This window comes from Chrysemys picta, chromosome 9, assembly GCF_011386835.1.
Source record: "Chrysemys picta bellii isolate R12L10 chromosome 9, ASM1138683v2, whole genome shotgun sequence".
Classification (NCBI taxonomy): Eukaryota; Metazoa; Chordata; order Testudines; family Emydidae; genus Chrysemys; species Chrysemys picta.
The window spans coordinates 59323034-59350484 of NC_088799.1; the positions used below are offsets into that span (position 1 = coordinate 59323034).

Genomic DNA, 27451 nt, shown 5'->3' on the forward strand with positions numbered 1-27451 from the left:
GATGAATGGACTATTAGGTGGATAGAAAGCTGGCTAGATTGTCGGGCTCAATGGGTAGTGATCAACGGCTCGATGTCTAGTTGGCAGCCGATATCAAGCGGAGTGCCCCAGGGGTCAGTGCTGGGGCCGGTTTTGTTCAACATCTTTATTGATGATGGGATTAATTGCACCCTCAGCAAGTTCACAGATGACACTAAGCTGGAGGGAGAGGTAGATAAGCTAGAGAGTAGGGATAGGGGTCCAGAGTGATCTAGACAAATTGGAGGATTGGGCCAAAAGAAATCTGATGAGGTTCAACAAGGACAAGTGCAGAGTCCTGCACGTAGGAAGAAAGAATCCCATGCACTACTACAGGCTGGGGACCGACTGGCTAAGCAGCAGTTCTGCAGAAAAGGACCTGGGGATTACAGTGGATGAGAAGCTGGATATAAATCAGCAGTGTGCCATCGTTGCCAAGAAGGTCAATGGCATATTGGGCTGCATTAGTAGGAGCATTGCCAGCAGATCGAGGGAAGTGATTATTCCCCTCTATTCGGCCCTGGTGAGGCCACCTCTGGAATACTGTGTCCAGTTTTGGTCCCCCCACTACCAAAGGGATGTGGACAAATTGGAGAGAGTCCTGCAGAGGGCAACGAAAATGATTAGGGGGCTGGGGCACATGACTTACAACGAGAGGCTGAGGGAACTGGGCTTATTTAGTCTGCAGAAGAGAAGAGTGAGGAGGGATTTAATAACAGCCTTCAACTACCTGAAGGGGGGTTCCAAAGAGGTTGCAGCTAGGCTGTTCTCAGTGGTGGCAGATGACAGAACAAGAAGCAATGGTCACAAGTTGCAGTGGGGGAGGTCTAGGTTGGATATTAGGAAACACTATTTCACTAGGAGGGTGGTGAAGCACTGGAATGGATTACCTAGGGAGGTTGTGGAATCTCCATCCTCAGAGGTTTTTAAGGCCCGGCTTGACAAAGCCTTGGCTGGGATGATTTAGTTGGTGTTGGTCCTGCTTTGAGCAGGGGATTGGACTAGATGACCTCCTGAAGTCTCTTCCAACCTAATATTCTAAGATTCTAAGATTCTATGAATTAAAAAACACAGTAAGAGAACCAAAAAAGTGCCACCATGGCTAAACAACGAAGTAAAAGAAGCAGTGAGAGGCAAAAAGTCATCCTTTAAAAAGTGGAAGTTAAATCCTAGGGAGGAAAATAGAAAGGAGCATAAACTCTGGCAAATGTGTAAAAATATAATTAGGAAGACCATAAAAGAATATGAAGAACAGCTAGCCAAAGACTCAAAAAATAATAGCAAACATTTTTTTAAGTATATCAGAAGCAGGAAGCCTGCTAAAAAAAACAGTGGGGCTTCTGGACGATGAAGATGCTAAAGGAGCGCTCAAGGACAATAAGGCGATTGTGGAGAAACTAAATTAATTCTTTGCATCAGTCTTCATGGCTGAGGATCTGAGGGAGATTCCCAAACCTGAGCCATTCTTTTTAGGTGATAACTCTGAGGAACTGTCCCAGATTGAGGTGTCATTAGAGAAGGTTTTGGAATAAATTGGTAAATTAAACAGTAATAAGTCACCATGACCAGATGGTATTCACCCAAGAGTTCTGAAGGAACTCAAATGTGAAATTGCAGAACTACTAACTGTGATTTGTAGCAGCTTCTGTACCAAATGACTGGAGGATAGCTAATGGGATGCCAATTTTTAAAAAGGGGTTCAGAGATTATCCCAGCAATTACAGGCCAGTAAACCTGACTTCAGTACTGGGCAAATTGGTTGAAAATATAGTAAAGAACAGAATTGTCAGACACATAAATGAACATAATTTGTTGAGGAAGAGTCAACATGGTTTCTGTAAAGGGAAATCATGCCTCACCAATCTACTAGAATTCTTTGAGGGGATCAACAAGCAAGGGGGATCCAGTGGATATAGTGTACTTAGATTTTCAGAAAACCTTTGACAAGGTCCCTCACCAAAGGCTCTTAAGCAAAGTAAGCTGTCACGGGATAAGAGGGAAGGTCCTCTCATGGATCAGTAACTGGTTAAAAGATAGGAAACAAAGGGTAGGAATAAATGGTCAGTTTTCAGAATGGAGAGAGGTAAATAGCGGTGTCCCCCAGGGGTCTGTACTGGGGCCAGTCCTATTCAACATATTCATAAATGATCTGGAAAAGGGGAAAACAGTGAGCTGGAAAAATTTGCAGATGATACAAATCTACTCAAGATAGTTAAGTCTCAAGCAGACTGTGAAGAGTTACAAAAGGATCTCTCAAAACTGGGTGACTGGGCAACAAAATGGCAGATGAAATTTAATGTTGATAAATGCAAAGTAATGCACATTGGAAAACATAATCCCAACTATACAAATAAAATGATGGGGTCTCAATTAGTTGTTACCACTCAAGAAAGAGATCTTGAAGTCATTGTGGATAGTTCTCTGAAAACATCCACTCCATGGGCAGTGGGCAGTCAAAAAAGTGAACAGAATGTTGGGAATCATTAGGAAAGGGATAGATAATAATACAGAAAATATAGAATCATAAGACTGGAAGTGACCTCGAGAGGTCATCTAGTCCAGTCCCCTGCACTCATGGCAGGACTAAGTATTATCTAGACCATCCCTGACAGGTGTTTGTCCAACCTGCTCTTTAAAATCTCCAATGATGGAGATTCCACAACCTCCCTAGGCAATTTATTTCAGTGCTTAACCACCCTGACAGTTAGGAAGTTTTTCCTAATGTCCAACCTAAACCGCCCTTGCTGCAATTTAAGCCCATGGCTTCTTGTCCTATCCTCAGTGGTTAAGAACAATTTTTCTCCCTCCTCCTTGTAACAACCTTTTATGTACTTGAACACAGTTATCATGTCCCCTCTCAGACTTCTCTTTTCCAAACTAAACAAACCTATCTTTTTCAATCTTCCCTCATAGGTAATGTTTTCTAGACCTTTAATCATTTTTGTTGCTCTTCTCTGGACTTTCTCCAGTTTGTCCACATCTTTCCTGAAATGTGTCACCCAGAACTGGACACAATACTCCAGTTGAGGCAGATTAGAGCAGAAGAATTACTTCTCGTGTCTTATTTACAACACTCCTGCTAATACATCCCAGAATAGTGATTGCTTTTTTTGCAACAGTGTTACACGGTTCACTCATATTTAGTTTGTGGTCCACTATGACCCCCAAATCCCTTTCCGCAGTACACTGTCCTAGGCAGTCATTTCCCATTTTGTATGTGTGGAACTGATTGTTCCTTCCAAAGTGGAGGACTTTTGCATATTGACCCTTGATACTGCGTGAAGATGTGGTCACCCCATTGCAAAAAAAGATATTTTAAAATTGGAAAAGGTTCAGAAAAGGGCAACAAAAATGAGTAGGGATATGAAACGGCTTCCGTATGAGGAGAGGTTAATAAGATTGGGACTTTTCATCTTAGAAAAGAGATGACTAAGGGGGGGGATAAGATAGATGTCTATAAAATCATGACTGGTGTGGAGGAAGTTGTGAAGGCCAAGACTATAACAGGGTTCAAAAAAGAACTAGATAAATTCATGGAGGACAGGTCCATCAGTGGCTATTAGTAGGGCCCTTCCAAATTCATGGTCCATTTTGGTCAATTTCACTTTCATAGGATTTTTATCAGATTTCAGAATGGTAGAAAAATTTCATGATTTCAGCTATTTAAAAATGAAATGTCATGGTGTTGTAATTGTAGGGGTCCTGAACCAAAAAGGAGTTGTGTGGGGGGGGGGATGTCGCAAGGTTATTCGGGGGGGAGGGGGTTGCGGTACTGGTACCCTTACTTTTGTGCTACTGGTGGTGGCTGCGTTGCCTTCAGAGCTGGGCACTGGAGAGCAGTGGGTGCTGCCTGGGAGCCCAGCTCTGAAGGCATAGATGTCACCAGCAGCAGTACAGAAGTAAGGATGGCATGGTATGGTATTGCCGCCGTTACTTCTGTGCTGCTGCTGGCAGGGAAATGCCTTCAGAGCTGGGCACCTGGCCAACAGCCACTCCTCTCTGGCCACCCAGCTCTGAAGGCAGTGCCACAGTAAGGGTGGCAATACCACAACTCCCCTAAAATAATTTTCAGCAACCCTGCAACTCCATTTTGGATCAGGACCCCCAATTTGAGAAACGCTGGTCTCCCCTATGAAATCTGTATAGTATAGGATAGAAGCACACAAAAGACCAGATTTCACGGTCTGTGACCCGTTTTTCATGGCCGTGAATTTGGTAGGGCCCTAGCTATTAGCCAGGATGGGCAGAAATGGTGTCCCTAGCCTCTATTTGCCAGAAGCTGGGAATGAGCAACAGGGGATGAATCACTTGATGATTGCCTGTTCTATTCATTCCCTCTGGGGCACCTGGCATTGGCCACTGTTGGAAAACAGGATCCTGGACTAGATGGTCCTTTGGTCTGACCCAATATGGCCATTCTTTTGCTCTTATGTCTGAACACATAGCTACACATCTGATGACTCAAGCCTGGTCTACACTACAAACTTAGGTCGACATAAGCCATGTTAAGTCAATCTAATAATATATGTGTCTACACTACTGAGTCTCTTCTGCCGACCTAAGTGGGCTGTAAAGTCGACTTCTGTACTCCACCTCCGCGAGAGGCATAGCACTTCAGTCGACATCCACGGGTCAACATGGAGATAGTGTAGACACTGCGTTGTGTAATTCAAATGAATTGGCCTCCAGGAGGTGTCCCACAGTGCTCTGCTGTGACTGCTCTGGACAGCACTTTGAACTTCACTGCATGTCAGCCAGGTACACAGGAAACAGCTGCTCTTCTGTTAAAGCCCCGGGAACTTTTGAATTTTCATTTCCTGTTTGATCAGCATGGAGAGCTCACCAGCACAGCTGGTCATGGTGACTCAAGGCCGCAAACGTGCTCCAGCATGAAGTACAGAGGAGGATGTGGATCTTATTGCTGTGTGGGGAGAAGTCTGTGCAGACAGAGCTCCGATCCAGCAGAAGAAACTCTGACATCTGTGTAAGATCGTGCGGGGCATGGGGGAGAAGGGCTACACCAGGGACACACAGCAGTGCCACGTGAAAATGAAGGAGCTTCGGCAAGCGTACCAGAAGACAAGGGAGGTGAACCATTGCTCTGGTTCTGCCCCACAGACATGCCACTTTTTTGAGGAGCTGCATGCGATTCTAGGCGGTGACCCCACCCCTACCCCAAAACGCTCCGTGGACACCTCCCAGGAGCCCTGGGTGACCGCAAGCAACAATGAGGAGGACATTGTTGATGAAGAAGAGGAGGAGAATGTGAGGCAAGCAAGTGGAGGATCCATTCTCCCTTACAGCCAAGAACTATTTTTAACCCTGGAGCCCATCCCTTCACAGGACCAGTTGGCGGCAGAGTGTGATGCCGGGGAAGGCACTTCGGGTGAGTACATATTTCCAGTGATGAGCTGCCAAAATCTTAACAACCGGTTCCCTACTGGGTCTTCGGCGGCACTTCAGCAGCGGGTCCTTCACTCGCTCTGGGTCTTTGGCGGCACTTCGGCGGCAGGTCCTTCAGTGCCGCCGAAGACCCGGAGTGAGTGAAGGACCCATCGCTGAAGACTTGGAGCGCCGCCGGGTGAGTACAGGCCCCACATGTTTTATTACGTGTATTTTTTTAGTAATCCCTGCTGGGGCCCCGTCAAAACTGTTCAAATTGGGCCCCGCACTTCCTAAAGCCGGCCCTGCACATCGGGGTTGCAAAATTGTATCGGGGGCCAGGTAGGGAAGGCTGTGCCTTCCAAAACAGCCTGTCCCCCCCATCCGAACCCCACCCCTGTCCTGCCCCCGACTGCCCCCCTCAGAACCCACAAGGGCCGCAAGCAACCCATCAACCCCCCCCCCCCCCCGCTCCTTGTCCCCTGACCACCCCCTCCCGAGACCCCCCACCCTAACTGCCCCACAGGACCCCTCCCTACCCCCTCCCCAACTTGCCCCACTCCCTGTCCCCTGACTCCCCCGACCCAATCCACCACCACCCTGACAGATCCCCGGAACTCATGCCTACCCGAACCCCCCCATTCCGCATCCCCTGACCACCCCCCCAGAACCTCCGCCCCCTCCAACTGCTCTCTGCCCGGCCCCTGCCTTATCCAACCCCTCCTCCCAGCGTGAAAGGACACCACGCAACCCACTGGAGCTTGCAGCCTGCTCCCTCCCCTTACCTTGCCGCTCAAAGCTGCAGGAACTGCAGAGCTGCCCAGAGCGCTGGCACCAGCAGCGTGGCACGCTGCAGCTCTGCGAGGAGGGGGGAAGCGGGGGAGGGGCCGGGGGAGCCTCCCCAGCTGGGAGCTCAGGCGGGCTGGAGACAGGACGGTCCCGCGGGCCGGATGTGGCCCACAGACCGGAGTTGTTTGCCCACCTGCCTGCCCCTTTAACAGCCGATTCTATACTGGCTTCTAAATTTAACAACTGGTTCTTGGGAACCGGTGGGAACCGGCTCCAGCTCACCACTGCATATTTCCAGTCAAACTGTAGGGGTTACATGCTATTATTTTTTATGTTTAATCTGAACAAAAAAGTAGGTGTAGTGGGTATCAGTGGCCACTCCAGCTACGCAGAGGGTGCTCTTTAAAAAAGATTGTTTTTGTGCATGGGGATGGCCTGGGAATCCTCCATGGAGATTTCTAGGAAGTTTCATGGAGGTACTCTGCAATTCTTTGCAGAAGGTTTCTGGAAAGGGCTGCCTTATTTCGTCCACCACGGTAGGACACTTTCCCACACCACTCCAGTACTAACTCTGCTGGCATCATTGCGGCACACAGCATTGCAGTGTAAGTATCAGGTCTGTACCCAGACGCTTGCAGCATCTGCTCCCTTGCTGCCTCTGTTACCCTCAGGAGAGTGATACCACATAGGGTCACCTAGGGGAAACGGGAGAAGTTCACAAGCAATTTGAAAAGTAATCTGCCTCCTGTTCGGTGAAATCTGGGTCACACAACCACGCTTTCCCAAACATGGCATGGCTGTGGTTGGAAGGGATCACCATGTATTGCAGCAGCATTGGGGAAAAAAGGGGGGAGGAGTGATGGCTTCCTGTTTGTCTCCTTTCCACCCCAACCTGGTGCCAATTTTGTAAAAAACAAACTATTTGGGGGGGGGAGGGGGGCTTTACACTGGTGCCTTCTCAAGTTCCAATTAGTGATCTCAAGGATGTCTTCACAAAAGCTGCAGCCTCGTGGCCTTACTCACCATGGCTGGAGCAGCAAACCAACTCTTGCAATAGCCAGCGGTTGTGATTACATTGTGGCTTGCAGTGTATATTGAGGGGTGTTTTTTTAATAAAAAAAATTAACCCTTGCACCAGAAACAATGTATGCACTGCCAATGCTACCCTTGTGCTTTGCATTCCTTGCAGCCGAAACCTTGTCCATCGGCACATCTTCCACACTGGGTCAGAGACTTTCCCAGATTAGAAGGTGGAAAAAGAAGACTTGGGAGCAGGGCCGGCTTTAGCAAGAGTGGGGCCCGATTCCTGGGGGCGGGGCTTGGTGCAAGCCCCGCCCCCAAGAATTGAGCCGCGCCGGAGGGACCGGGGGGGGGGGAACGGGGAGACCCGAGCCGCGCTGGGGGGGGAGACCCGAGCCGCGCCGGGGGGGGGAGCCGCGCCGTGCCGCGGGGGGGGACGGGGAGACCCGCACCGCGCCGGGGGGGGACGACGGGGGGGACGGGGAGACCCGAGCCGCGCCGGGGGGGAGAGCTGAGCCGCGCCGTGCCGGGGGGGGGGAGCCGCGCCGTGCCGCGGGGGGGACGGGGAGACCCAAGCTGCGCCGTGCCGCGGGCGGGGACGGGGAGACCCGAGCCGCGCCGCGGGGGGGGACCCAAGCCGCGCCGCGGGAGCCGCGCCGGGGGGGGGGACCCGAGCCGGGGCCGAGCCGAGCTGGAGCCGGGCCGCGGGGGCCGGGCTGGAGCCAAGCCGGGCCAGAGCTGCTGGGGCCTGCGGGAACGGGCCACGGCTCCCCGGAGCCCTTCTCCCGCCCCCACCACCCCAGCTTACCTTGTGCTGCCGGCCTGCCCGCCCCTGCTTCGGAGGGGGCGGAGCGTTCAGGGGAGGGGAGGAGGGGGAAGTGAGCTGGGGGTGGGGTGGTCAGCTGTAGCGCGGGGCCCTCTTGGCGCGGGGCCCAATTCAGCCAAATCGGCTGAATCGGCCTAAAGCCGGCCCTGCTTGGGAGGACATGTTCAGTGAGTTAGTGTGTGCTTCCAAGAGTGACAAGATGGAGCTCACAGCATGGAGGATGACACTGTCCGACAACCTGCACATGGACAGGGAGGAGGGAGAGCATGCAGGGAACAAGAGTGTGCCACAGAGGAAGAGATGCTGTGGATTATGAAGGAGCAATCAGACATGTTGAAGCATCTGGTTGAGGTACAAGAAAGACAGATGGATGCTACAGTCCCCGTGCAGCCTATGCCGAACCTACTGCCATCATCGTCCAGTTCTACATCCTCCTCTCCCAACCGGGGGTGGGAGGGAGGAGGAGGAGGAAGTTTGGTATCCCTTGCACTCGATACCAGGGGAGGGTACAAGGACCAGAAGGCGCCCATTTCCACACCTTTGATTGTTACTGCAGTGCATCTGTGTGAAGTTATTAATATAAACTGTGACTGTATAGATCATTGTTGCAACCAAGGTCATATAATGGCACCAAATCTTGTACAAAGGAGGTCAAGTAAGGTGTCTGTGAAAAGGTTATGATTTGCTGATTATGATTATGCTATCTGTATGCATGTATCATTTTTGTATTTCAAGTTATAAGTATTGGCTCCATACTGTCTGTATTTCAAACTTGTGCTATGCTTCTGGGTGACACCCCAGACAATTTGGCATAGGCACTGCCTAGCCTGCTATACAGCTATACAATTGACCTATTGAGAGAAGGCAGATACACCTTGTGACTCAGCAAGGCATGCAGGGACATGTCTATGAACAGAACTCTAAGGTTTTTCCATGCCATGTGCTGGGCAGCTTGTGTTTGGAACAAAGGAAGCACAAGCCACATGGCAAAAGGACTATAAAAGGCAGCTGCACCATCTCCATTTTGTCTTCAATCCTGCTTCTTATCTCTGGAGGAATTTTGCTACACTGAAGCTCTGAACAAAGGACTGAATGAGCCACCCAAGATGTGGATGTATTCTAGAGACTTGATTTGAGCCTGCAGTTTATTCCATCCCCGCTACAAGCCTGAACCAAGAACTTTGCCGTTACTGTATGTAATTGATTACTTTGACCAATTTTAGCTCTCATCTATATTTCTTTCTTTATATGAATAAACCTTTAGATTTTAGATTCTAAAGGATTGGCAACAGCGTGATTTATGGGTAAGATCTGACCTGTATATTGACCTTGGTCTGGGGCTTGGTCCTTTGGGATCAGGAGAACCTTTTTTCTCTTACTGGGGTATTGGTTTTCATAACCATTCATCACCATAAGGAGTGGTGCTGGTGGTGATACAAGGGAACTGGAGTATCTGAGGGAATTTCTTGTATGACTTCTGGTTAGCCAGTGGGGTAAAACTGAAGTCCTCTCTGTTTGGCTGGTTTGGTGTGCCTTAATAATAAAGGACACACAGTCTTGGGCTGTGATTGCTCTGCTCCAAGCAATTTGTCCTGAATTGATACTCTCAGTTGTGTCCCGCCAGAGGCCGCTTCGTTACAAGCTGTAAGCAAGCTGTCCTTGTTTCTCCCCCCACAGTGTTATCCTCCCTTTTGCCCCAGGTTATCTTACTTTTCTTTGCTGTCTCTGTGTGTCTGTGTGCACAACAAAACTTAACGGACTGAGGAGAAAAGGCTCTTTCTTCATTCAACACACAGTGGTTGATGGGGGTGGAGTTTACAGGGAAGAAAATGCAATGGAGGGGACAGTCTGGTAAGGAACAACACAGATAAGTGTCAACAGTAACAGGAAACTTGGAAATGGCAGAGATGCTTAATGACTTCTTTGTTTCGGTCTTCACCGAGAAGTCTGAAGCAATGCCTAACATAGTGAATGCTAATGGGAAGGGGGTAGGTTTAGCGGATAAAATAAAAAAAGAACAAGTTAAAAATCACTTAGAAAAGTTAGATGCCTGCAAGTCACCCGGGCCTGATGAAATGCATCCTAGAATACTCAAGGAGCTAATAGAGGAGGTATCTGAGCCTCTAGCTATTATCTTTGGAAAGTCATGGGAGACGGGAGAGATTCCAGAAGACTGGAAAAGGGCAAATATAGTGCCCATCTATAAAAAGGGAAATAAAAACAACCCAGGTAACTACAGACCAGTTAGTTTAACTTCTGTGCCAGGGAAGATAATGGAGCAAGTAATTAAGGAAATCATCTGCAAACACTTGGAAGGTGGTAAGGTGATAGGGAACAGCCAGCATGGATTTGTGAAGAACAAATCATGTCAAACCAATCTGATAGCTTTCTTTGATAGAATAACGAGCCTTGTGGATAAGGGTGAAGCGGTGGATGTGGTATACCTAGACTTTAGTAAGGCATTTGATACGGTCTCGCATGATATTCTTATCGATAAACTAGGCAAATACAAATTAGATGGGGCTACTATAAGGTGGGTGCATAACTGGCTGGATAACCGTACTCAGAGAGTTGTTATTAATGGTTCCCAATCCTGCTGGAAAGGCGTAACGAGTGGGGTTCCGCAGGGGTCTGTTTTGGGACCGGCTCTGTTCAATATCTTCATCAACGACTTAGATATTGGCATAGAAAGTACGCTTATTAAGTTTGCGGATGATACCAAACTGGGAGGGATTGCAACTACTTTGGAGGACAGGGTCATAATTCAAAATGATCTGGACAAATTGGAGAAATGGTCTGAGTTAAACAGGATGAAGTTTAACAAAGACAAATGCAAAGTGCTCCACTTAGGAAGGAAAAATCAATTTCACACATACAGAATGGGAAAAGACTGTCTAGGAAGGAGTACGGCAGAAAGGGATCTAGGGGTTATAGTGGACCACAAGCTAAATATGAGTCAACAGTGTGATGCTGTTGCAAAAAAAGCAAACATGATTCTGGGATGCATTAACAGGTGTGTTGTGAGCAAGACACGAGAAGTCATTCTTCCGCTCTACTCTGCTCTGGTTAGGCCTCAGCTGGAGTATTGTGTCCAGTTCTGGGCGCCGCATTTTAAAAAAGATGTGGAGAAATTGGAAAGGGTCCAAAGAAGAGCAACAAGAATGATTAAAGGTCTTGAGAACATGACCTATGAAGGAAGGCTGAAAGAACTGGGTTTGTTTAGTTTGGAGAAGAGAAGACTGAGAGGGGACATGATAGCAGTTTTCAGGTATCTAAAAGGGTGTCATGAGGAGGAGGGAGAGAACTTGTTCACCTTAGCCTCTAAGGATAGAACCAGAAACAATGGGTTTAAACTGCAGCAAGGGAGGTCTAGGTTGGACATTAGGAAAAAGTTCCTAACTGTCAGGGTGGTTAAACACTGGAACAAATTGCCTAGGGAGGTTGTGGAATCTCCGTCTCTGGAGATATTTAAGAGTAGGTTAGATAAATGTCTATCAGGGATGGTCTAGACAGTATTTGGTCCTGCCATGCGGGCAGGGGACTGGACTCGATGACCTCTCGAGGTCCCTTCCAGTCCTATAATCTATGATTCTATGATTCTATGATTACTCTGGCTCATTGTTGAAACTGGCTTTCAAAGCTTCACAGAGATGCAGAGCCCCTCAATGTGCTCTTCTTATTGCCCTGGTTTCTGGCTGCTCAAAATTGGCTGCCAGGCAATCTATCTCAACCCCCCACCATGGCGGAAACTTTTCTCCCTTTGTTTCAAGATATTTATTATGGAGCACACATCAGGCAGCAATAAGAATGGGAATATTGCTTTCACTGAGGTCTAACCTAACAAGCAAACAACGCTAGTGACCTTTTAAATATCCAAAGGCACATTCCACCACCATTCTGCACTTGCTCAGCCTATGGTTGAACTGGTCCTTACTGCTGTCCAGGCTGCCTGTGTACAGCTTCATGAGCCATGGGAGCAAGGGGTAGGCTGGGCCTCCTAGGATCATGATTGGCATTTCAACATCACCAATGGTTATTTTGCAATCTGGAAAGAAAGTCCCTCTTGCAGCTTTCTGAACAGATCTATGTTCCTAAAGATGTGCACATCATACACCTTTCCTGACCATCCCACGTTGATGTCAGTGAAACAGCCCTGTGATCCACCAGCACTTGCAACACCATTGAGAAGTACCCCTTTCAGTTTATGTACTCTTTGGCAAGGTGGTCTGGTGCCAAGATAGGGATATGCGTTCCGTCTGTCGCCCCACCGCAGTTAGGGAACCCCATTGCAGCAAAACTATCCACTATGTCCTGCATATTGCCCAGAGTCACTACCCTTCTTAGCAGAAGTCTGTTCATGGCCCTGCAAACTTAGATCGATCCAACGGTAGATTTACTGACTCCAAATTGATACCCCACTGACCGGTAGCAGTCTGGCTTTGCAAGCTTCCACAGAGCCATCACCACTCGCTTCTCCACTGTCAGAGCAGTTCTCATTTTAGTATTGCTGCACTTCAGGGCTGGGGAAAGCTCTTCACACAGTTCCTGGAAAGTGGCCTTACACATTCGAAAGTTCTGCAGCTACTGCTCGTCATCCCATAGCTGCCTAATGATGCGGTCCCACCAGTTAGTGCTTGTTTCCTGGGCCCAGAAATGGCACTCAACCATGTCAAGGTGATGCATGACTGTCGCCAGCAACTGCGAATTGCTCTGTTCTATGTCTTCTGGCAGAACGGCTTGCATGGCATCACATTGTTCCACGTGGCGGCTCCTGTACTGGCTGTGTAAATACTGCAGGATAAGGCGTGAGGTCTTTGTAATGCTCACAACAACAATGTACAGCTGAGCGGGATCCATACTTATCATGCTATTGCATCTGCGCAGATAACCCAGGCTTGCGAAAAAGGCTTGGTTTGTTTAACGTTGATTTGCGAGGGAGGGAGGGAGGTAAGTGCATCATGGGAAGCTAACGCCATGTTCCCATAACCACCCGCACCAATGTTTTGTTGCAATCCCAACCCAAAATTCCACTCAGCTACATGCACTGTGGGATAGCTATCTACAGTGCAGTGCTCCATGCGTCGATGCAAGCCCTGCTAGTGAGGATGAGCCCTGCCAACACAATGAGCGTAGTGAGGACATGCAAGATCGACTTACTTAAATTGGAGGCTCAATGTCAACTTACATGAAGTCGACTTAACTTTGTAGTGTAGACGTGGCCTCAATGGCTCCATTCAGGTTTTCTGCTCAGTGAGTTGCAGAGGGTGCAGCGGTCAGTGGAAGAGCTGAGATGAGAACTCCTGGCTCCTGGCTTGTTAGTCAGGGCTCTGGGGTATCTTGCGGGGGAGACTTTGCATGTGTCTCTCGCACACACGGCCATACACACCAGCCAACAGGTGACAGTTCCCTGCAGATGCAGGAATGTGTGACAGACCTGACAAAGTTATGAGGTCCGTCCAGCCCGCTTCTCTGCTCATCCCATTGTTCACCCTTAAATTGCTTTTAAAAGCTCCCTCTGTTCACTTCTGCTGGAATCATACAAACTTTCAGAGTAAAAAAGCTAAAACCCAGCAATGTTAAACCGAGCCAGGGACATGAAACTGCTAGATCACAACTAAAATAACACAAACCATTCCCCAAGCTACATGTTTAGTAAAGTCACAACTGCTCTACTCTGCCACCTACTGACTGAGGTCTGATCAACACTGAAAAGTTATATCAAGACATAGCTATGACCCCTGCCCCCAACTGACGTAGCTATGCTGCCATGACCCCCAGTATAGACTCACCTCTGACAACAGAGGGCTTCCCGTCAGCATAGCTAGCATTGTGTGTGTGTGTGGGGGGGACTGGTGTTCCTGCTGCGTCTACACTACAGGGCTATGCAGGCATAGCTACGCCAATAGAGTCTCTAGTGTAGACATACCCTTAGCCCAGTAGCGTAGCTAGCGGGGTGCAGGGGAAGCGGCTGCTTCCAAAAGCGACCGGAGGAGTGGTGGGGGGCGCGGCATGCGGCCCGCAGCGCGGCCTGGCAGCCGCGGCCGGAGGAGCAAGTGGGGGCGCAGGCTGGCGGCCCGCAGCGCGGCCAGCAGCCATGGGGGGGCGGCGGGTGCAGCCGGAGGAGCGGGGGAAGGGCGGAGGCATCGGCAGCTGCCCAGCTGGTGCTATCCTGCGGCGGCAGCCCAGCCCCGTTCGTTCCCCTGCGGGACCTGAGCAGGACAGGGGGGCTGGGGCCTGCTGCCCCCACTCCGGGGCCGCCACGGGATAGCACCAGCTGGGCAGCAGCCCAGACGCGACTGTCCAGGCGCTGGGCGCAGCATGTGCGCTGCTGGGTCCCCGCAGCAGGCCCGGGCTCGGAGGGTTCAGGGGCGCCAGAGCCACAGCTACCGAGCTTGGCCATCGGCTACTTCTTCCCCCCACGGCAGTGGGAGCTGCAGCAGCGGCTGCTCCCGAGTCCCGCTGCCCGGGGGGGAGAACAGCCGCCTCCTGGCCCCGCGGGCCGCCCCCCAATTCTCCCTACCGCCCGACTGAGTCCTGCCTGCACACGGGGCCAGGCCAGACTCTCACTCACCCTGGCCCCGCGCTTTCCCTGCGTCTCCCAGGCCTCCCTCCACAAGCGCCGGAGGGAGGAGGAATGGTGAGCCTGGGGAAGAGGCAGGGATTCGGGGAGGGAGCCAATGGGGCAAGGAGGGGGCGGAGTCAGGGCGGGGGGCGGGGGGGCGCGAGCACTTCCGGGCTCCGGAGTATTTGCTTGTTTGTCCAGTGTCCCGACCTAACATTGGTTGGGACGCGGGACAAACAAGGAAATATCGGGACAGTCCCGATAAAATCGGGACGTCTGATCACCCTAGGGCTGGAGGAGCCATGGGGGGGGAGGAGCCAATGGGGTGTGGCCAGAGGAGGAGCCAAGGGGGGGCACTTTTTTTATCTTTGCTCCCCCTCCTCCGTCTAGTGCATGGAATTGTCCGCGGTGCTGGGGCGGTCGTTTCAGAGAAGTGCAGCAGGCTTGTGCATCATCCCCCACCCCTGGGACAGAAAGAAATTGGGGTGGACCCTTCCCTGGATGGGGAGCACTTTTGTGGCCTGCTGCTGACTAAGGGGCAGGATTTCTCCTCCGTGGTGCTCATTGTACTGCCATTGTGTGGCAGGCCGATGGGGCGGAGGGCTGGGCTAGAAGAAGGGGAGTGTGGGTCAGGGCAGGCCTTTCTGCTGCCTCTCAATACTGCGCTCACTCAAGGGCTATTGAGCAACTGAGCCCCCAGACCCTTTGCACAAGAAACTGAACAGATGCCCCTTTCCAACCATCTCCTGGGGGCTCCTGCAAAACCCGGAGGGGAATGACAGTGGAACTGGATTCAGAGTGGTGCAGGGCTGCTCTCTGACCTTTGAGCTGCCTGCCAGCAACTGTAGGAAGAGGGATTTACTCCTGAGGAGGGAGTTGGATAAGACTAATGCAAGCAGCGAACTGTGCCCAGTATGCCCTTCACACTGTGCTCAAAGCTGGTTACCAGATATCCTGATTTTATAGGGACAGTCCCAATATTTGGGGATTTTTCTTATATAGGTGCCTATTACCCCCCACACTCTGTCCCAATTTTTCATACTTGCTATCTGGTCACCCTATTTCCATGGAAAATCCAGCTTGTTCTTTATTTAATCCGCTGAACACAAGCAACATTTCCCAGGGGCCGACATGCAAACGCTCTGTTAACATGCACTAGAATATCGGTGCAACTGGGGAGCTGTGCTAGTGCCACCAGTAAGCAATGAAGCAGCCAAGCAATGCAGCTGTGCTGGGAATCTTTTTTTTGGGTCTCGGGCAGTTTGGCCCTTGCAGCCATTTTGTGCTTTAGTTCAGCTGCAGAGTGTTACAGCATCATCACTCTGCACTCTCTCTGGCACTGAGACTTGAGATTTGTTCTCACTTTGCTGCTTTCCTTTATCTGAAGGAAAAGGCATGTTGATTGGGAAAGCCATGATCTGCTTGAGATATGTAAGGAGAAACATAATCCCTAGCTCTTAGCTAGCATTTTTCACCAGTAGATCTCAAAGTACTTTATGGAGGAGCTCAGTGCCTTATCCCCATTTTACATGGATGAGCACAATAAATAATAATACAGGGCCAAATCCTCAGCTGACGTGCATTGGCATGGCTCTATTGAAGGCAATGGAGTTACAATGACTTACCTTAGCTGAGGATCTGGCCTGTAGCACGCTGATCCATCCCTAGGAAACTCAGCAGTGTGAGGCTCATGAACTGACCCCCTGGTTGAGGTATTTCTCAGCCAGCAAAGCATCGGCTATTGGAGGGCTCTTTACTCTAGCAGACAAAAGCATCATAAAATCCAATGGCTGGAAGTTGAAGTCCACAAAGTTGAAACTGGAATTAAAGCACACCTTAGTGCGGGGTGAGGATACTTAACCATTGGAACAGATTAGCAAGGAGGGGGCATGTTCACCATCACTTGGCGCTTCAGATCATCCTTGAGTGCAGGTGACCTCCCCACAGGGCAGGCCCAGCAGTGCTGTGGGTGTCTGATTCTTTAACGTGGGAGGAGGGCTGGGCACAGACAATGGCTAGCAATGGAAAAAATAATATTTCACAGGCGTACTCCAGAGCTAAGAGGGTCTCCGTGCTTGGAAAGCAGCAAGGCAGATTGCATTGCAGGTGCAGGTACTGCAGGTGACATTGATTTAGGGTGGCCAATATGACTCAGTGTCAATGGCAGAGTTACAGCCTTTAACCTGGGTCCTGCAGCTCATTGCAGGGTTAGTCCAGAGATGCTGTACAGAAATGTAAAGCAAACCTTGTTTCATGCTTTCTTACCTAGAGTTAACTGATTGCCAATTCACTCAAGAGAGTTCACACGTTCGTAAAGGCCAGTGTGAACACTCCCACACCTGTGTTCCAGACTGCAGATGCTTGTAATTTATCCTAGGCTAGCCCCTGGCCTGATATGGACATTTGAGGAGTGTCCACACAGGCCTTTACAAATGTGTCACTGGTCACTGTCAGAGACTAGATGGACCTCAGGTCAGGATTTGAGCCAGTCCAGCAATTTCTAAGTGCTTGTGAAAAGGAAAAGAAACAAACCAAGTGCTATGGCAGCCATTTAAAACCAATGTCCCACCAGGCAACCAGCCCCTCTGAGAAGAGGCCAATAACAGCTGGAAGCCAGCAACAGTTGGTCCCGGGTCTGCAGAGGCACTGTCCTAGCCTGTGGAAATGGACACTCAGAGGTACCAGAGAAATTGCTGTGATCATCCGAAGAAGTGGGCTGTAGTCCACGAAAGCTTATGCTCCAATAAATTTGTTAGTCTCTAAGGTGCCACAAGTACTCCTGTTATTCTTTTTGCGGATACAGACTAACACGGCTGCTACTCTGAAACATGAGTTACTGTAGACATCCCAGAGATTTTTTTGGAGGGATGGGGGGGAGTGAAAATGAGGGTCCTCAAGGAACAGTGAAGGGAATGAGAGAGTCTGTGTCAAGGTCAACAGGATGGGTGCAGCTATGCACCAGCATTGCCAGAGGCAGCAAGACATGTCACAACTGCCTGAATCCATAACCAGTTCCCCAGGTCAGAGGCTATGTCCCCAGGTAAACAAGGGCCACATTTTCAACCCGGCTCAGCCTGCATGCACCCAACATTTCTTATTAATAACACTAATTATTGTTTATTCCTGCAGTATCTAAAACCGAGCCTCACAGACCAGGAGCCCATCGCACCAGATGCTGCACAAACACAGCTGAGCTCTGGTGAAAATCTGGCCCCAACTTTGGTGCTGAGCCCTTCTGAAGATTTCAGCCAAACTACACAATAAGGGGCTTTGAAAACTCTTTCAGGCTCTTTTGCCTAGTTCTATGGGATGTTCTGTCAAAGTTAATAATACTGCTGTGGAGGAATTACAGTACAGACACTCCCCGTGTTACGCAAGACCCGACTTATGCAAATTTGCACTTACGGAAAAAGTTCCATAAGCCAGAAATAGGATTTTCGAGCTGCGGAAACTTTTGCATAACGTATGGGTATACATTTCCGACTTACACAAAATTCAAGTTATGCAAGGCTTTCCGGAACGGAACAATTGCGTAAGTCGGGGGGACGTCTGTAACTAAAAGGGAGATCTGAATGTGGGGGGTTTCCTCTCCAAAATAAGAATTATTCCCCCCCCCCCTTTGTTTTTTTACATTAGAAATTCTGGTCCTGTCTCGGCTGGAAGACTATGGTGAGACAAAAAGGGAAAGTTGAGATATTGAAGGGGAGGGGGCTCTTTAAAATGCTTTGATTTTTAGTAACACCTATTTTAACTTCAGTTGCTGAGGAACTTTTGCCTTTGTTAAAGATTCAACGTTTTCAGTCCTTCAGCTAATGTGTTAAATGCTCACAATAAACACCTTAGGGCGGTCTACACTGGGGTGTGTGTGTCGATCTAAGATATGCAACTTCAGCTACGCTATTCGCGTAGCTGAAGTCAAAGTATCTTAGTTCGACTTACCTGGCCGTCCTCACAGCGGCAAGTTGACCGCCACAGCTCCCCCGTCGGCTCCGCTTACTCCTCCTGCCGAGGTGGAGTATGGGCATCAATTCAGGGATCGATTTATTGCATCTAGATGAGACGCGATAAATCGATCCCCAATAGATCGATTACTACCCACCGATCCGGCAGGTAGTGTAGACGTGGCCTTAGAGACTTCCCAGAGATTCTCTGGCAAAGACAAGGAAGACAAGACTACACGACTGATACTGTATTTCTAAAGGTTTGTCTACACATGAAAATTAATCTGGATTAAGGGAGGGTGTGAATTTAAAGCAATTTAGCTATTCCTGATTAACTCATGTGCAGACACATTTATTCTGGAATAAGAAAAATTAGCTAAATCCTCTGGCATTGACCAGGAATGGTTAATTGGGAATAGCTATTCCGGAATAACTTCCCATATAGACAAGCCCTACAGTAAAAAACAAACATGGAAAGCAAAAATTAAAACAAACAAACAAAAAAACTTTCCAGCCTTCTTTATACATTGTATGGAGATTTAAAAGGGCCATACTCCCAATTTTGTAAACATCCTTTGAAGGTCACCTTTAAAATAGCTAAAAAGAGTGGATGTGGGGAGAAGAGGAGAGATGTAAGAACAAGTTCAGCAGTGCCAACCCCAATCATTCAAAACCCATGAGTCAGGCCCCCAAACTCAGAGTTTGGCTTTAAAATCATGAGATGTTAAACAGTCAATGTTGGGTTCATTGCATTTGCCTTCTGGTGTCTGATCTTAGAGCTAGAAACTTACTTTAAAAAAAAGGCAAACTGGTTTGATTCTGGCATGTTCACATGACTCCAAGAGCTGGGACTTTAAGAAAAAAACAAATCCTGTGTAACTGATAATACAATCAGGAGAGCTGGCAGCACTACTACCACCGCTACTCTGCATCAGGGTGAGTGAGAAGTGCGCAGAAGCCTGCGCAGCTTCAGGTTGAGCTGAATGCGCATGCCACTGATGGCAGGCCTGGGCCTCCTCTCCTGGTGTACTGAATGCCACACACAACAGGGCAAGAACCCTGTCTGAGCCCCTTCCCTCACACCTCTCCATTTCATAGCACTGCTGCAGGTCCTGCTGCAGGACCAGACTCTGGAACATTCTGACATAGCTGCTATGTGCCTGGTTGGAGAGGAACACAGGAATTGCCAGCATGGCTCAGACCCAAGGTCCACCTGGGCCTGGGCTTCACAGAAAGGCAAGAGCCTCACCCAAAGCAGCTGGTGGATCATCTCCCCGCCCAGCAAAGGTCTCATCCGAACCCCTAACAGAGACTGACTTAACCCTGCCTACATTAATGGGAATTGTCCCCTGGCCGAATCACAGGGTCCTAACGGGACCTGGCAGGAGTCGCCTCCCACTCTCATAATTCCCGTCCACGTTTTTGGACGGACTCGGAGAGCCAGGCCATGTGCTAGTAGCGATCGCAGCGGGTATAAAGAGAGACAGTGCAGCACGCAGCGCAGCCTGTGTCCGCAGCAGGGCACAACGCCGCGCTAGTTGGCCCGGGCTAGGGGCCTGGCTGCGAAGGCCCCGGCGGGGACTGCCCGTTTAGCAAGGGGACCGCGGGTACCGCTGCAGGTTGCTGCGAGCTGTGAAGTCACTGCGGAGCAGCCGCCCCATGGGGAGCGGGGTGTGCCGGCGAGGACGCGTCTGAGTCGGTCGGTCGGGGAGCTGCCAAGAGGTGAGAGTGGGGAACGCTCCAGCCCCCCAGCTGGCCTCTCCCCGGGTGTAGCGAGCGCTGGGCTCCCGCTCCGGGCAGGGCAGGTCGGCAGCCGGGCGGCGCAGTAACTTGTGAAACTTCCTCTGTCTGCACGCGCCGGCCGGGCTTAGGCGGGTGCGAGCCGGGGACAGAAATTCGGGGCACCCCCGGGCTTCTGCAGCGAGCCCCAGTTCATACCACGGCAGCGCTGCCGGCCGGTCCTGCGGGCCTCCCACTGCAGCGCTGGGGCTTGAGACCCCCGCGCCCGCCCGGAACGTGGTGGACGGACCCTGGGCCCAATGCTTGAATCCCTCGGGCCCGCAGCAGGGTCCCGGGGAGCAGCTTAGCCGGCGTCGGGCGAGGCGAGGACAAAGGGGGCGGCCGTCAGGTACCCCCCAGTCGGGGGGGGGGGGAGAGCTCCGCGGTCTGGGGGGCACGGGGCCGAGGTGCGCTCTGGGCCATGGCTGTGCTGACGGCCCCCAGCTCGGCCGGCTTATGAATCAGTTTGGGGCTGGAAGGAGGAGGGGAGGCGCCGCTCGGGGAGATCCCGGGGTCTCCCCGGCCCCGCAAGCAGGGGGCACTGGGGAGCGCTCTCCCTCCCGGTGTGGTGGTGGAGCCATCTGTGCCCGTGGCTGTTGCTGGGGCCCCAGATCTGGGTGTATGTCCCTCCCCCCCACCATTAACTGTCACTGCGTGTGCAAGTGACATAGTGGATTGCTACCACCTGCTAATCCAGTGTGAACCCTGCACTCCCTTGTCTGAGAGTGCTTAGCGAGCAGCCTCCTGTGAGGTAGAAAAGTGGGTATTACCTTTCCCAGGTGGGGAAACAGAGGCACCGACAGATGGCATGGCTCATCCAGGCAAGTCAGTAGCAGCGCTAGGCACAAGTGCCCCATCAGAGCTAAAAGTGACCCCATTGCCTGACTTAGTCCTGTGCTCTAACCACTACACTGTACTGCTTCTTTCACCTTACTGCTGTAATCATCCCATGATGCGAAGCTGCTCTAGCCTTGGCTTCCAACACCACTTAGGTACTGCGGAGAGGGGTTCTTCAGATGTGCTGTCAGACACCTCCTTGTATTTAGGCTGGTTACAATAGACCCTTCCTAGAACAACCATGGCTTGCTTGGCAGAGAGAAGTGTGGGGTGATTATACCTGTCTTTCTGTGTCATGGGTGTCACCACTGCCCTCTACTGGACGCACTCAGAATGGCCCAGCTGTGTGTACTAGACCCCGTACAGTTAATAGCGACTCTCCTCTTGCTTGTGCTCCTGGAGTAGGAGGGCCTGTTCTGTGCCTGCTGTTGGTGAGCAGTGTGGGCATGATAGTGCTTTAGCAAAACTGTGGGAAAGGACTGAGCTCTTCCTGGCCCCTCCCATCCACCCCTGCACTTGTCATACTTGTGCACTTGGCCCTGCCTGACAGTGTCAAGCTGGTATTCCAGTGGAGCCAGGGCTCTGAAATCCCAGCTGGGCTCTGCATCTTCAGCCTGAATTTTCTTGTTGCTCAGTGGGGTTTTATAGCATCTCTTCATAACATGAAAACCTCCCAAAAAACGGCAGAGAAGCTAAAACAGGACCAGTTACATTCCCCTGCACTGCCCTGTCTATGCTAGAGCTTTGGGAGGTGTTAGCACATGTTGGCTCGCACCTTCTAAGGACCGGCCTTTCCATCCATTTCCTCTGGGTGGGGGATGGGTTGTCTGGGCCCCCAGAGTTCAAACTGAAACTCAAGTCAGTTTGTTTAACGGCCCACTGGCCATCTGTTCCATCCCCCCCGCACCCATATGCTGCAGCATTCCTGGAGGAAGCACAACATTTGTACCAATAGTGAAACAAGGTCCTTCCTAAGAGGGGTGATCGACCTTCCTCTAAGGAAAATGTTATTTGGGGGCCTAACTAGATCTGAAGCTGTCCCCTTTTCTTGCCTCTGCTCTGCCCCGAGGAGTGTGTGCTGTGGACGGAGTGGGCCAGCAGCATTGCCACATTAATGAACTTAACATTTTAAGTGGTGATGACCATCAAGCTTTAAAGCTTAAACCCCTGCTGAAATGAAGCTCTCAATGCAGAGTGGTATTGTATTCCTCTGCTAGCTGCAAGGGCTTTGCTTCAGGGAAGGGGTGGTCCTGTTGTGTGGGTTAAGTGCAGTGCAATGCCCTGGGATGCTCTTTTCCAAGGGGCGCAGATCCCAGCCCTCTGGCTATGGCTGCCAAATCATTGTTGGGTGTTATCATTGCCTCTAGAAGTCATGGAGCAGGAATCAGCTCCTGGTAGGCATGTTTCTAGCAACCCTGAAAAGGCACAATCCAGATCATGTCAGTCCCTCCCTGGTTCAGGACCTGCAGGGGTCTCCCCTTGTGCATTGACTCCTATTTGGTCAACCCCCTTTGGTGTGGCTCTTGCTGGCTGGTGGCCATGTGAGTGTGTGCATCTTGAGATGCTGAGGGCTGTTGTTAGTGACTGGGATTCTGCTGCACGCTGTGGCCATCCAGCACAAAACTTCTGCCGGAGAACTGGTGCGGTTAGAGATGGGAAGGGGCCACTCAATCTGAGGGTCCCATTTCACTGGGGGAGGTGGGGATTGCAAATGAGTCTGGCACAATTACCCTTCCCATATTGCTAAATGTGGGAGGGGAACCCAACTAGATCCAAGCACATGGGGAAAGGGGATCCTTGCGGGGAAACTATTAGAGGATTGCAGCCCTGCATTCCAAGGACAGGTCTGTTCTCTGCCCAGGGCGCTCTTGGGCAGCGTGGAGCCGAATGCTCCTTAGTGGCAAAGAGGAATCTGAAGTGCTGTTGGGGCTGGAAGATAGTTGGGGGCTACCCCATCCCATGGGCTGGAAGAAGACTGTTGCAGACATCTGCTTAGCACGTTCTCCCTGCTGGGCAGAGAGGGGAGGCATGCTCAGCGTCGTCTGTCTCAGCACAAAGGCTGAGGATCCAGTGGAGGTACCAGACCCAAATGTGTTGAGCTGGGCCACCTGCCCAGAGTGCCAGCTGTCTGGCTAGATGCCCCAATTAGGGGGATGGGGGACGGAGCAGTGTACTGGGCACAGCACAGAGCCAGCATCACTGCCCAGAGTTCCCAATCTAATCCTACGGGAGGGGATACAGGAACAAAAAGGTGAAGTGACTCACCCATGGTTGTGTGGATGATCAGTGGCAGAGCTGGGAGTAGCACCCAGGTGTCCTTATCCAGTACCCTTGTCACTGTACCCTGCTGGCTCAGCAGCTGTGCTGCCTTTGAAACCCCTGCTCCCTGAGAAGTCCCTGCATGCTATCCCCTTGCTTCTGGCTAAAGCTCTCCAACCAGAGCTAGCCCAGGACTGAGCAGCACTAACCATGGGGAGAGCCCACTCTCTCTGGGCTCAGCTCTGCTACTCCTGCAGCACCTGACATCAGGTAGTATGCTGTGCACTGCCCTGTAGTGGCCAGCCATGTCTGCATGCTGCCGCCTGGGTGAGGGCCACCCTTCCCTTTGGCTTGCTCCTGGTGTCTGCTTCCCTCCAAGTTGCCAGAGACAGAGGGTGTGGGGCTCTTGGGGGGGCACCCAGCAGCCTGGGGACAGTGTAACACAACCTGGCTGTGAAACCCAACCAACAAGGCTGGAGCCTGTGAACTGGCCTCTTGCAAACCCAGTTGCTGCTGCTCTTGCTGTCAGCACTGCCCTGCTAGGCCTCTGCTGCAGGCGCATGTGTGTAGGGTGGTAAGACCTGGCAGGGCCCTGCAGTGTGGGTTGCTTCTGCGGATCTGCAAGCTGAGCGATGCTCCTGGGGTTGGGGTTCTGAGGAAGGGATCTGGGACTGTGGCCTGTATTTGGAGGTGCCCTGTCAATGGGCAGCTCCTCCCTGGATCATGGTCGAAGAGCCTTGCTGTCTTTCTGTTGTCAGTTTGGTTGTAGCCAGCAAAGCGCTCCCTTCCTGTCTAAGGACTCTGACCCTCCTGGCGGGACGAGCTCCGCTTAGGCAATCGGACAGAAGCTCAAGATGCTTCCTGAGCTGTGGGACGGGGTCTCTGCCATGGCCATTGCTGAATAGTTCGGCCTTGCCAGACGAATGCATCAGCACCAGCCTCTCTGCAATGGAAGAACGGGAAGGGAACTAGAAGCAGGCAGGAGGGGGTCTGGGGATGGAACATGGGTGGGGCCACCCCAGGCTGATTGGGGAGGCACAGCTTCCCCTGGCCTATGATACCTGCTGCCCATGCAGGGCAATTACTGGTTGATCCATCGCTTGTCATCCAGTACCAGCATCTGGCAGTCAGAGGCCTATGGACACCCAGAGCATGGGGTTGCCACCATGGCTAATAGCCATTGATGGACCTATCCTCCAGGAACTTATGTAAGTTTTGTGGTTTTTTACCCAGTTATAGTTTTGGCCTTCACAACATCCTGTGGCAGTGAGTTCCACAGGTTTACTGTGTGTTGTGTCAAGAAATACTTCCTGACATTTTAAACCTGCCTATTAATTTCATTGGGTGGCTCTAGGTTCTTGTTATGTAAAGGGGTAAATAACACTGCCTTATTCACTTTCTCCACAGCAGTCATGATTTTATAGACCCCTCTCATATCCTGCCTTAGTTGTCTCTTTTCCAAGCTGAACAGTCCCAGTCTCTTTAATCTCTCCTCATATGGAAGCTGTTCCATACCCCTGGTCATTTTTGGTGCCCTTCTCTGTACCTTTTCCAATTCCAATAGGTCTTTTTTGAGATGGGGCGACCAGACCTTCACGCCATATTCAAGGTGTGGGCATACCATGGATTTATATTGCAGTGTTGTGATATTTACTGTCTTATTATCTATCCCTTTCCTAAGGGTTGTGAACACTCTTAGCTTTTTTGACTGCTGCTGCACGTTCTGTCCTAGGGGACATGCCCATAATCAAATCCATGTCATGACATGCATCATCCAGCGCTCTGGTTGCCAGTCTCAGTCCAGGTTGCCATGGCTTGTGAACTCCCTCCTGGCCTCTCCCCAAGGCCAACCTGAATGCAGGCTGGCAGGGATGGCAGGTGGCTGGGTGCTTGCCCTGCTGTTGTATGAGTTCTGTGGCTAAAGAACTCCAGTCTCCAGGGGCAGCAGCTCAGTGGCTTTGGCTAGCACTAAACTCTGCAAGAAACACCGACTGCCCCAGCATCCAAGCCTGAAGGAAGGGGCAGGGTTGCAGGCAGGAGATTGGGGTGGGGGGATGGGCTGAAAGGGAATAGACCCATGCCAGCAGCTGGCTGGGATGGGACTGGAATAGAGCATGTGTGGGCACAGCAGGGTTTGTCTCCCAAGCAGTGGTGGAACCCAGGGTGGCTGCATTCAGAGTTACTGTGAGATCTGCCCACCAGGCACAGTCCCTCTGCTTGTGCTGGCTCCCTGCACAGGAGTCTCCAGCGATGCAGGGCCTGGTGCTGATCCTTGACCCAGGGTGGAATGGCCTTGGTCTGCAGGGGGGGGATGGCAAATCCCAAATGCCACTGAAATAGCCTGGGGAATGCCATGGGCATCAAACCTGGCAGGCTCGTGATCCAACAGCCTCTGCCGGCTGGCTCTGCCTGAGCTGCTCACAGGAACTGGTTCTGGAGGTGCTCTCCTCATTCCCTTCACAGGCTGGCACTGCACTGGCAATGGGGTGGCTCCTGATTCAGGCTGAGCCCTGAGTGATGGCTCCCCTGGGGGAATGCAGGCTGTAGGGCAGCCCAGGGCATGGTGCTTGTCTGTGGTGCTCTCCTATAACAGAGAGCAAGTCCAAGGGGCTGGCAAGATCAGGGGAGGGGAACTGGGGTGTGGCTCTTGTAATGAGAACTCCTGTTTCTCTTCCAGGACCCAGCAGGAGATGAGCTCTCTGGTTTATCCCAGCCTGGGCATGAAGGACCGCAAAGCAGTGGCCATCCTGCACTACCCCGGGGTGGGCATGAATGTCAGCAAGGCCAGCACAGGACCCCACATCACCAGTGCGGGCATAATGGCCCCCTCTGTGGCCCCCCCGCCCTCAAAGCAGCCATCCTTCACCCTGCCAACAGCCCCTCACCTGCTGGCCAGCATGCAGCTGCAGAAACTCAACAGCCAGTACCATGCCATGGGGGTCTCAGGGCACCCAGCAGAGGCTGGGTCCATCCAGAGCTGGGGCTTTGGAGCCCAGCCCCTGGGCCAAGGGGCACTGGCTCCCCCTGCTGGCGCCCACAGCCCTGGCATTATTGATTCTGATCCAGTGGACGAGGAGGTGCTGATGTCACTGGTGGTGGAACTGGGCCTGGATAGAGCTAATGAGCTCCCAGAGCTGTGGCTGGGCCAGAACGAGTTTGACTTTGCTGCAGATTTCCCTTCCAGCCGCTGATGCCAGACTGACCTCGACCACAGGCAACCCTGGCAGAGGACTTTAACAGGACAGCTGCCAAGGGCTGGCTGGCATGATGGACCTGGCCCTCCAGACAACTGAGGCCTCAGGGCCTGGTTCCTACTACAGCTGAGTCCCCCTCTACAAGGCTGCACCTGTGTGGTTCAGGACAGTTCAGTGCAGCTGGAGAAACTATAGCGAGGCTGGTACTCCATGGGCTTCTCTGAGCTGTGTGACCTAGCGCCCGGTGGGGTTGCACCTTGCTGTGGCGGGCCAGTGTCTCCTGCTGGATGGATGGCCGGTGCTGGACGGGGGAATGGTGCTCTGGGGACTAAATCCCAAACTGGTGCTGGAGAAGGAAACGGACTGGCAGGAGAACGTATCAGGGCGGAAGCTGAACACTGAGGAATGGAGGCTCACGCAATATGTACACCCCTGCTGTGGCCTGGGAAGGGCTGCCTCAGCAGGGTCTCACACAGCTCCCAGGGACCAGAGCTGAGTCTCCCACCCTTGCAGGGGGCCAGTGACTTGCTTTACAGAGGAGACCGCCAGAGGAGACCAGTACAGTACCTGCACTGCTGGGGGTGCTGGGACAAGGTGGGGGGGCAGGGTCTGTTTCTGCAACAGTGTGGGGCTGCTCCTGTGTGGCTTTTCAATAAAACCTGTGGAAGGAATCGGCCTGCCCACAAGGCTGGGGCCTGGCTTCTATCACCTCTTGTGCTGATTTACAGTATTGCCTTGGGTTGCCAACTTTCTGATTGCAGAAAACCGAACATGCTTGCCCTGTCCCACCCTTTCTCCAAGGCTCTGCCCCCGCTCACTCCATCTCCCCTTCCCTCTGTTGCTA

At 51.6% G+C, this 27451-nt stretch overlaps 1 protein-coding gene across 2 annotated transcripts; it reads left to right on the top strand.

Moving 5' to 3' along the window:
* Window positions 1-9202: 9202 nt before the first annotated feature.
* Window positions 9203-27315, top strand: CITED1 (Cbp/p300 interacting transactivator with Glu/Asp rich carboxy-terminal domain 1). 2 transcript variants are annotated; one of them, XM_065556321.1, is made up of 2 exons: window positions 9203-9227; window positions 26091-27315. In XM_065556321.1, the coding sequence occupies exon 2, from the start codon at window positions 26104-26106 to the stop codon at window positions 26602-26604; it is 501 nt and encodes a 166-aa protein (XP_065412393.1). In that variant the 5' UTR covers window positions 9203-9227; window positions 26091-26103; the 3' UTR covers window positions 26605-27315. The 2 variants fall into 2 exon arrangements, with proteins under 2 accessions (XP_065412393.1, XP_005279244.2); XM_005279187.5 differs by lacking the exon at window positions 9203-9227 and adding an exon at window positions 19970-20260.
* Window positions 27316-27451: the final 136 nt, after the last annotated feature.